An 11514-nucleotide genomic window follows, 5' to 3' on the forward strand; every position below is an offset into this window, starting at 1 on the left:
ATCAAAAAATCACGTGAAATGGGAATCGGGAAGGGGCTCATCGGAAGAGTTTTAGGGTTTTAGCCATGGCAGCTCTACCGAGTTTTGTCTGCGATTTTCGGCTCACCCATCGTTCCTCTTGCTCCAATTTGGCCACAGGGGTACTCGGAATCAAATTTCGAGCGGGTATGAAGAATTTTTACCTTTTTTGATGGTCGGCGGTGGCTTCGGCGCGACGACAGTCGGCGATCGGCATATTTCTCTAGCGGGGGTTGACGGCTAGAGTTTAGGTTTTTGTGTGAAACGAAATATTTATAACCATCTTACGTTGACATAGACCGTTTATCACGATCGATCTCGTCTGTCCTATTAAGCTTAAAGATGAAACGAATCTGAACCGTTCATCGCGATTAATCTCAACCATTCGATCGCGGCTAAGGGAAAAACGAATTCAGCCCGTCCACGCACGCAAGATCGATCCTAGATTGTCCGATCGTGGGGCACACAGATTGCCAACGTGGTCTCTCGAGTGGCTCCGACGTCAGCGCACCTTACCACGCGGCAGAACTTTTTCTATTTGTATTTTGACCTCCTGTTTTTTATTTTTCTTTTAAAAATGCTCATAAAATTCAAATTTTACCTATTTTTTTAAAAATTATTTTCAATATCGTTCTTAATTTATTTTTTCTTAAAATTTTATTTAAATAAAAATAAAAAATTTATCTCGAATCATTTTTTAAATTCATGTATTCCAGAGCTGTATCTCGATATAGCTTTAAAAATAAAATCAAATTATTAGATTTCATATATATATATATATATAAGTGTGTGTGTGTATTTCAAATTTATAGTATCGAAATGAGTTAACTTTCTCTTTACTAATTTTCTCTAAAACAACCGTCTTTTATACTATACCATTGCTATTAGGCCCATCACTAGAAATTAGAAAACTAAAGTCCACATTCGATCAATATATATATATATATATATATATGATGTTTACAGTCTCTCGACTTCTTACATTTCACCTAATTGAAGCTTCCCAACTTACAACAACAAAGATAATCCCTTTGTTTTTCTCTTGGATATGTAGAAATAATAAATTAATTAATGTATTATTTTAAAATATTTAAATTAGTTTTTTATTATTTTTTCCAATTTTAATACTTATTTTTAAAAAAGTTTCCAATTTAATCATTATTACTTAATAAAAAATACCATGTTTTTAATTTGTTTATAAAAATAACTAATAAATTAAATTATTTTAAAGATATAAGAAAATCTAATAATGAAGATCCAATTATTCCCAAATACTAATCAACAAAAGCAAAAACCATTTATATACACAAGTGTAAGTAGGTATATCACCTTACATTTGTCATGCTCAAAAAAGGAATATCTACCACCTAATAAATTGTCTTTATTCTTAAAGCTGTATCAACTCTGAAATCAGCTTCAGAAGAAATGAAAGTTCTCTTGGTGAGAACTGGGGCTTTGTCTTGGCCTCCACAACCATATCCACCTCGCTAATTAAACTCTCTTCTTCTTCGCCAATTGCCTTTGATGGTTTCTTAATCATCTCTGTCACAGCCTCTGTAATTTCCTGAACAAGATCTACTATCACTCCTTCTATTCCCATCAGATGCTGCATGTATACGGCCTCTGCCACATTGCTGTACACACAAATCCATCCAATTATTACCCATTTTTTTGTTCATGAAAATTCATTCGTATATTTTATTTATAATGTACCAATTATGACACAATTTCTTAACTGCATTGAACCTAAACAACTTCATTAATCGTCCTTTTTAATTCCATTCAAACAAACCCTACTCTACTTTTCTAACCAAGGACTTGACCAAGGAGAATTGATCAACATGATGAAAACTACAGTCGGCCATGGGTGGCAACTTTTGACTTTTACCATCCGGGAAACTTGAGTGGTCAATCTTACCAACCAAAATAATTGCATGACTGAAATAAGAAATATTTTCAATAAATTAGAAACTTACTTCAGTTTTCCATATGTTAGAAGAGAAAGTTTGGCCTCCTTGATCTTGGTGACAGCCCCAGGATTTCTGAACACTCCTTTGACTTCTGATACAATCCCTTGAAGACCTCCCTCTAAGCAAACTTTAATTGCTTCCTCCAGGGAGTTCCTTCTGACATCATAGTAAATCTCACAGCCACCGTTTGTTAAGAAGAAAACAGGGTAGGTGCTCTGAAGTTTCCTGACTAGCAAGACAGCATCTGGGTGGAAACTAGAGAAGATGATTGGTCTGTCTTTAGCATATTCAAACACCACCTGTCACACAAGATGAACAAAAACCCAAGTCAGAAAAAGACAATGGTTATCCGGAATGAGAAAAAAAGAATTATAAGTAAAAAGAGCTTATCTTCATGTACCTGCAAAATGAGTTGGAGAACATGAATGAGGTGATCTGGCTGGTAGACAATGTTATCATCAAACTTCAATTCAATGTTGAAACCCAACGTGGGTTCAACTTTCTGGAAAGCTTCTTGCAATGTGCAAAGTGAGTCATCTGATTCAACATTCCATTTCACTATTTTTCCATCTTTTGTTTTTCTCAAAAGGGTTTTCCCATTTTTCTCTGGTTCCTTTTGTAGCCCATAGCAGAGGAACTCGGAAAGGGTTAATTCTGTCAGTCTTCTCTCAAAAATAGAACCCTAGAAATAACCAAAACCAAAGAATTAAAATTAAAAGGACAAGGTTATACTTTTAAGGGATTTAATTGTAATTGATTTTACATTCTTTATTTAGCTATCAGCCTATATTACACACCAATATTATCTTCCTTTTTAATTTGGCATCAGAATTAGAAAATTCATGTAAATTACTCAGTAATTGAACCCAGTAGCTAGCTTACAAATCAATACTTATTCACTGCCATATTAATCCCTTGAATTAATTGAAAATCTTAGTTAAGAAGAATGAAGAGATTAGGGAACTTACATTTTCTTCAGAGAGGATGAAGTTGTCATGGAAAATTACTGGGCAGCCATCTTTTGTCACCTACAAAAAACCAGAACGGTTCCTTTTCTTTACTTTCCACTGAACGGCTCATAAGCCACATTCTTTTGATCTTCATACTTTTTTCTTTTCAATCTAAAGCTTTATTTTTCAAAATAAATCAAGAAAAAAAAACCCCTACATATTTGAGAAAAAAAAAACAAAAACCATATGAACACAATCAGTATCTCCTTCAAAAGCAGCAGTATAATAAGTATCAATCATTATTCCAGTTCATAGTTTGACTTGAATTTATTTATTATGTATTTCTTTCATATGCACAGTTTTTTTATAAAAAAAAACCTTTTTCTAATAACATAAGTTGAACAGAGAACACTGAACTAAAAATTGAGACAAATAATAGTAAAACGCTAAAACACGGAGGAAAATTCTCCTCCTAAAAAAAGGTTGGAGATAAAATCTATTTACCCAAAAAAATCAGCTCAAAATCTGAAAATTAAAAAGAAATTATTAATTTCCTAAAATACCAAGTCGGTGCACCCACGTGGGTACCCGAACCCGAAGCGAAAGAAGTTGACAGAACTTTGTCATACGCGGCGAGCGTACAACGCACTCCGTACAATGATGCGGGTCCATGATTTCCCCAAGAATTCCAACTGAGTGAACATTTGATATTTAAAACAGATAATAATCAACTTTTAATTGAATTACAAGATCTGAATCATTTTCTTGGCCCCATTAAAAATCCAAAGCTTCAAAACAGAGAAAAAAAAAAAGAAAAGGACAAGAAGCTAGAAAGAGCTTAAACCTCGCCGGAGATTTTGTTTTTGTTTTTGTTTCTTTTTTTTTTTTTGAAATTAGGTTATAGATAAGAAAAAAGGAACAGAAATACAGGAAGGAAAAATTAATACCAACCTGAACATCGAATTCAATGAAGTCAACGGGGAAATTAGCGGCGGTATTGAAGGAAAGGATCGAGTTCTCTTTAATGGCTCTCATTCTCATATCAGACGATTGCAGCAGGTTCATGCCGCTGCCTCTGTGCCCTATGACAAGAAACTTGGGGATCTTAAACGAGGCCGTCCTGCTGAAATCCACACCTGCAACACCACCAAACCTTCAATGTAAATCCACAAGATTCCTCTGATGATGTTTAAACCGATATTTATATACATATGTATATGTATACCGTTGGCGCAACGTGTGGAGAAGAGCGAGAGCGAGGCATTCTCTGTTACTTGATCGATGATATTAGGCACATCGGAGACATGAACAGCTTTGAGAGCCATTCTATTTTTCTTTCTCTTTTGTTCAGCTTTCTTTTTGTTTTTTGGAAGAAAAAGAGAAAAATACAGAGGATGAAAAAGGGAAGGAGAAAGAGTTCTGGAGACGACGGGGACGGTGGAGGAACTTTGGGTTTTGTTAGATAAGAAAGTTTTGGGTTTGTGGGGTATTTATTGGACTCGAAACCGGGATGGATCATCCGGTAGAATATTCCCTCCGTGTAGGTTTTATGCTCTTGAATATTCTGGGTTTTAATAATCCCCCGTCTCTTATTCCGTTAAATTTCACGTCTCTCCTTTCTTTTTATTAAAAATAAATTACGAGACAAATTTTATGATTTTTTAAATAAATTTAATTCATTCATATATATAAAATTAGATTAAAATTAGTTAAAATGCTTTTTTTATTTTTATATAAAATTAGATTAAAAGTAATCATTTTTCATATAATTTTAATTTTAAATTAGTATAATTAATTTGAAATTAAATTGATAATTAAAAATTTAACACTTACAATTTATTGTTAATTTGTTTTTTTTTTTTAACAAATTAGTTGGATTTTTAATTTACAAAGTAATTTGAAAAGAAAATATTTTTCTAGATCATTATACGTACCTCCAATGTCCGTGTTAGTTATATCTTCTGAATCCATTACACGTGGCAAGAACCCACTACATTCTTGCATACCTAATTCTCTCCGTCTTTGTCACCGACGCCGTCAAAGAGCTTTCCAGTTTGGAGCGACCTTTCCTTAATCCCGACGATAATGGTCAAAATAAGTTTTCCTTGGTAAAAACAGAGTTTACACGCGCTTAAAAGGCACGTGGTTCATTGTACGGCTAGAAGAAAAGAAAACGCAAATTGGATCGGTGCTTTAAAGCGTATGGGTAGCACGCTCTTGGTGAACAAGTGGGGTTTCGAAACCCTTAAAGTTGAAATTATCGTGTCCGGACAAAACCGAATATCCCACCGAATATGTTGTAAACGTACTTGAATTATTAAATTTTTTTTTGTTAGAATAATTAATTAAAAATAATCAAAATAGTTTTGTGTTCTGATTAAATTTAAAAATATTTTTAAAACATTATTAAATCATTAATATAATTAATTAATTAAAATTATTTTCTTAGAATGTTTAAATATCACTAAACTATTTTAACTTGTATTAAATTTAATAATTTGTCCTATTATTTTTTCAACAATAATTAAGCGGTGATAATGAAACGTGGAGGTGAGTATATGTATAAACAAGAATACACGAATATTTATGAATATTATCTTATGTAATATTTATTAAGAAAAAATAAAATAAAATTTAATGATAAAATTAATGGAGGTTGACTTGGGTATGACGTGTAGCCACGTAGGTACACGATAGGCTTATCCCGTCTCCTAATGTTATGGGACTGGAACAGTTGGTGAGCGGGTGACAGCCGACACACGCTGAGTCCCAATTATTTCATTTTATTATTTTTTTATGTTATTTTATTTATTTAAATAGAACATTATTTTTATTTTATTTTTTAGATGGGATAATGTTTTGTAGTGACAAAATTGAATTTAATTTTAGTGATTTTATTCAATTATATTAATATTTTTTAAAAAAATTAAATATATAACACTCGATCTCAAAAATTAAGTTCGAAATAATCAAATTATTTTAATAAAAAATTTAAATAAATTTAATTTTTAATGTTTAATTAAAAATTTGAAGAAAATTATGTTTTAGGTATATTCAAAAGTAATTTTAATAGAAACGTAAAAGTAAAAAATAATAAAAACATGGCCACGTGGACTGCCACATCAATAGCGCGGTCTGTCGCCATGTGCCGCGTGGTAAACATGAGTCCACACGGGAAGCCACGCGGGCGATCAGCATGTCAATGGATCCAACGACCCATATCAACACCGAAAAGCCAAAAATCGAGAGCGGAGCTCGGCCGAGCCGCCGCACCCGCAACCCAAAACCTCTCCAATGAGTCCGATCCTGCTTCCTGTTTCCTTTTTATTTTTCGACCATTGAATTCCTAACCCTTTTCTGGTGTAGGGCGACCGAAGAAAACCATCGGCCGCGTGAGAGGAATGGTGGAACCACCGCACTGAAAAATCACTCTGCCGATAAGCTTCAATTTTTTTCTTTTTCCGGCTAACAGAGGCCACCTAACCTCGAATTTTGCAGGTTTTTCCACAAAATCGGCCGAAACTGACCAGACTGAGAGGAGACGCCCCGTAGACGATGGAGCCAGCATCGGAGCACGGCGACGTCGCTATGTTGGAACTCTAAACTGACCGAAAAATTTTAAAACTCCTAATTTCAGCCTTTTCTTAGGTATTTCAAGATATGTTACCCGTGTTTTCAGTTTTCACAAAAAACCAGAACTGACGGGAAGTGCAGTGAAGAAAGCAGTGTTTCGAACACCGACCCGAGGTAATAATCTCTCATATTTTCTTCCGTTACGGTTAATTAAAGTTTAATAGATAATAAACGGTATAACTTGTGAATGTTGGCAGCCCCTAATTAATTAAATACAGGTCACTAGTGGAGCTAGTAACTAGTTAGTATGTAATTGCTTATTTTACCTATATTGTTCATTTATTGCTAGGCTGTTATTGTTTGCTTACCGCATGCACTTTAATTCATAGGTTTACTTATCTTTTCGTTTATTAATTTACATAACCCTTTTATCCCTATTTGTTGATTAGTTTGGAATGAATATCCTATCACACTTTTTTTAGTTGTTAAAGTATCAATTTACATTGTCTGTTTAATTGTCGCTATATTATTCTATAATTGTGGAACGAAATAGTTGTGTATAATTGGTGAAACGGCCCGTGAACTAGAAAAGAAATAAATTATGAATTGAATGTAGAAGCAAAATAAATAGTTAAGATTTACATTCCTTACACAATAATTCAGATTACCTAATAGGGCTACGAGAATGATCTTTTTAAAAGAAATAACGAAAAATAAAAAAAATAAATAGAAAATAAGAAATGGTTAGTGAAAGAACGAGATACACTAGCCCAATAAGAATATCATGCTACTAATCGATACAGAAATGAAGGTTGGTAGAAATCATAAAGAACAACTAATGGAGCTTTTAATTTAAGTAAATTCGTTCATTATGAATAAAATCATTTACTGCATACTTACTGTAGCGAGATTTTCAAAAAAACCAACTTATGAAGTCAAAAATAAAAATAATATCAAAATCTTATATTCAATCAGTCAGAATAACGACTTTCTCTTTTATCAGTCTACTGGTATCCATGATGGTCCATAGGGATGTTCCTACTACACGTGAACCTATTCAACATTTTCAAATAACGGACTGTCCCCATACCCCGTCTGGTATGGGTGCCAAAAGATATCATCCTCAATATCTCACCTTGTATGAAGGTGAAATAGGTTGTCCCCATACCCTGTCCGATATGAGCGTCAAATTACCAATACTCGATACTCCATCCGATATGAGACAACGTTTACAGTAGGGTTTCCTATATACCCGGTCCGTCCACCATCTCCCAGAATATCTAGTAAGGCTCCCGTTCATCCATTCACTAAATTAAACAATTTTTCGTTTGCCTTTAATTTATAGTTTTTCAATTTAACTATAATCACATAAAACAAGTAATATATGCATCAAGGAAACACAATCAAATTATCATACCAATATCAATCAATCAGGTAAACATGGCAAACAGTAATAAATAACAGATTCTGCCTCCATTGGTGACCTATAATTAATTATGGATATTTTTTAAATTACACAAAATACCGTATTATTATTAATTAAACATCAATTTCATAACAGAAAATAAAGTGAAAGATTCTTACTCGAATTGGTGTCCGCACACTAAGTTTTTGACTGCGCATACTAGTGGTCATCAGGTTCTCTAAATTTTTTTTCGGAGATTAAAATGCGTTTCAAGTACTTAGAAATACCCCAAAAAACCCAAAATCAGTGTTAGAAACACTTTTTGGCTAATTCTAAAATTCTGGCACGGCGGCTACGCCCTGCTTCGACGATGGTACCGCCGCCCGCAGCAGCGGTTTGCCTTAGGTTAGCTGTTTTTGACCGATTTTGTACCAATTTCTGTGAGAAAATACGTTAAGGGGCATTGGTTGGCCCAAAAAAATCTAAAAATCAAAGCTTACCGGCGGTGGAGTTTTTCGGTGCGATAGCTCCACTGGCTCACCTTCGCGATTTAGTGTTTTGCTTCAGTCAACCTGTAGAAAAAGGGATGGAGATTACAATAGTAGAAAAATTATATGAAACGGAAATTAGGAAGGGCTTCATCGGAGGCAGTTTTTGCTTTTTCCTACGGCAGCAGCGCTAGGCTTTACCTGTAGTTTTTAGCTTATATGTTGATCCTTTTGCTCCGATTTGGCAATGAGGGTGTTCAAAATTGAATTTCGAGCGAATGGAGAAAATTTTACCTCTTTTGGTGGTCAAAGGTGGCTCCGGCACGGCGGCAAGCGGCGGTCGACTCCATTCCCAACGACTGACTTTCTTCTCTGGCGGGGGGTTTGGTGGCTAGGGTTATGGTTTAGTGTGAAGAGAGTTATTTATATTCGTCTTTTTTTAATCTGGACCGTCCATCGCGTTTGATCTGAACTGTCCGATCGCGTTTAAATAAGAAGTGAATCTGGACCGTTCATCGCGATTTGATCCAGATCGTTCGATCGTGCTTAAATACGAAATAGATCTGAACTATTTATCATATTTAATCGTGACCAGAACGATCGGGTCTGATGAGAAAATAAATCCGGACTGTTTGTGCGCGCGAGAACAAATCTGGATCGTCCAATGGTGGGCATGCGATCCCCAACGTGGCCTCCTGCGTGGCACCACGTCAACGTGCCTTATCACGCGGCGCGCTCCGATTCATTGGGGCTGCTGACTAGGCGTCCTATGTGGCATAGTTTGTTTAAATTACGTTTTAACCCCCAGTTTTTATTTTTCTTTCAAAAACACTTCAAAATCCAAAATTTCACCACTTTTTCCCAAATTTATTTTCAATTTCATCCTCCAATTAATTTTCTTCATTTTTACATTAAATAAAAATTTAAAAACTAAAAAATTATATTTATACATTAATTTTAATTACATTAAAATTAATTAAGGGTATTACAATTAGTGGCTGACTAATGATATGAACATGTGTGTAAAAGGCTTATTGAGTATCATGAAAAATGGTGTACAGATCCGGTACGTAGGGCAAAACCTTCCATGGACATTACCTCGGTTGAACGGGATTGAGAAGTCCCATACTATGAGGGTTGGGAAGTATTTATTCACCATCATACCAGATCGGGTATTGAGGTAGTAGTATGTTTAGTGCTCATAATCGGATGAGGTATAGGGACGGCCAGTTAATTAATAGATTGGATATTGAATTCACGTGTAGAGTGAACCCAAAGGACCCCCAGAGAAACCGGTAAGTAAGCAAAAAAGTAAAATTTGACTATTATTATTCCTTAGAATGTGTAATGAATTGTTATCTTGATTATTAACTTCACAATCAAATTTTGAGAACTAAAATGGTGAGTATGAAACCTACATTTTTAAATTAAATGAATTTACCTATAAAAGAAAATGACTCCATTGGTTGTTTTGTGATTTTTACTAATATTTAATTTTCTGTATTGGTTGTTAAGTGTTGACATTCTTACTAGGCTAGTATACTTCATTCCCCTTATTTAACTATTTCAGATCAGAAAGACCAAGATCTAGATTCTGAATAACAAGAAAGTTAGTGACTAAAAGTGGCATCCCATTTTCCATCAGAGTTGCCCTGCAGAGGTCGACCCTATAGTTTCTAGTTATATTTCTATTTATGTTGTTTTAATATCCTTTAAGAGACATTTTTTTAACCTTATTAAATATCTTAATTTATTGTGTAAGAAATGTAAACACTAAATTCTCAATTGCTTCTGCTTATATTTTATTAATTTAATATTTTTATTTCATTAAATTTTAGGCTTTTACAGTTGGTATCAAAGTCATGTTCCTAGAAATCATTCCTTATACAAAAGGTTAGAATCATTAACTACAACCCAACTCTCAACCCTTCGTTGTGAAATACGGGTATCAAAAAATGATGAGAGGAAGACCCCCATTGAATAGAGCAGCCCGGGAGGGGTCGCTTTGAGAGGATGTTGATCGACTCCTCGAGATTCTGTAGAGACTCATCTTTACCCAACAGACTAGGAAAAAGAGGAGGGAGCTGCCTAATCCTCCACCACTGCCACAGTATGAGTCACCCCTACAATGAGAGGATCCAATGCCACCTCGGTACAACTCTGCTCCTCCACAGTATCATTTGGCACTGCCACAGTACAATCTGGTCCCTCCACCATACAACTAAGTGCCGCCATAGGGTCACCCGGTCCCTCTCCATCATAATCCAGTTCCTCTTCAATAAGACCCAACTCCACCCGGGATGGACCCAACCTACATTGAGAGGTACAAAAGACTTAACTCATATACTTTTTTAGGGCCATCCACTTTTGAAGAAGCTGAGTACCGGTTAGTAGAGAAAGAAAAGGTCTTCGTAACTCTTGAGGTGATTTCCGAACAAAATGTCATATTTACCACTTACATGCTCGTGGGTGAGAGAGGGCGCTAATGGTAACTAAAGCAAGCCACCCTACCCATTCCGGTTATATGGGAATAGTTCCTGAAAAATTTTAAGACAGAGTACCTCACAGAACACCTTTGGTATTTGAAGAAGATAGAGTTTGCACACCTTGTCTAGGGTGATATGACAATGTCTGAGTATACTTAAAAATTCTTAGAGTTGGACTGATACTCCTCTAGAGAACATGATGAACAAAGGCAGAAAGGCGAGGAAGTTTGAGTGATGCCTTCATCTTGATATTAAACAGCAACTGTATGTATTCAAGCTCAGCACATACTTAGCAGTTTTGGCCAAAACACAGTTTATAGAAAGGAACCTCCGCATCTTTCCTCTAGCAGTGGGTAATTTCAAGCCTCCGGTTCCATATTGCATGCGAGTACCTACTGTATCGATTTAGCAGAACAAGAGATCTAAGCTCGTAACTTAAGCTCCTCCTCAGACTCCAGTAACAAGACGCAACAGAACTTATCAGTACTGTGGCAAGAACCATAGGGACTGACTCTGTTATCGCCTCAATAACATTTGTCGCATGTGCGGAAGTGCCAAACATTACACAAGAGAGTGCTCCCATGATCAGAATCAGACCAAACCTCTAGTCCAAGGCAAAGTCTA

At 35.2% G+C, this 11514-nt stretch overlaps 1 protein-coding gene across 1 annotated transcript; it reads right to left on the reverse strand.

The window, feature by feature from the left end:
* Positions 1 to 1293: 1293 nt before the first annotated feature.
* Positions 1294 to 4412, reverse strand: LOC110813024 (glycerophosphodiester phosphodiesterase GDPD1, chloroplastic-like). Its single transcript, XM_022040014.2, has 6 exons — positions 4164 to 4412; positions 3890 to 4074; positions 2957 to 3016; positions 2389 to 2670; positions 1995 to 2287; positions 1294 to 1652 (listed from the first exon to the last, which is right to left on the reverse strand). Exons 1-6 carry the CDS (start codon positions 4261 to 4263, stop codon positions 1406 to 1408), a joined length of 1167 nt encoding a protein of 388 aa, XP_021895706.1. The 5' UTR covers positions 4264 to 4412; the 3' UTR covers positions 1294 to 1405.
* Between the last annotated feature and the right edge of the window lie 7102 nt (positions 4413 to 11514).

Source organism: Carica papaya, chromosome 1 (assembly GCF_054855325.1).
Source record: "Carica papaya isolate Zhongbai chromosome 1, ASM5485532v1, whole genome shotgun sequence".
Classification (NCBI taxonomy): Eukaryota; Viridiplantae; Streptophyta; class Magnoliopsida; order Brassicales; family Caricaceae; genus Carica; species Carica papaya.

What these genes read in the sequence shown, in the direction of transcription:
- LOC110813024 (XM_022040014.2), bottom strand. Translation starts at nt 4,263, where the DNA reads ATGGCTCTCAAAGCTGTTCATGTCTCCGATGTGCCTAATATCATCGAT. An exon ending in CTCCACACGTTGCGCCAACG is followed by an intron (nt 4,075 to 4,163) that starts GTATACATATAC and finishes GTGGTGTTGCAG; the next exon opens with GTGTGGATTTCAGCAGGACG. An exon ending in CTAACATATGGAAAACTGAA is followed by an intron (nt 1,653 to 1,994) that starts GTAAGTTTCTAA and finishes TTGTGTGTACAG; the next exon opens with CAATGTGGCAGAGGCCGTAT.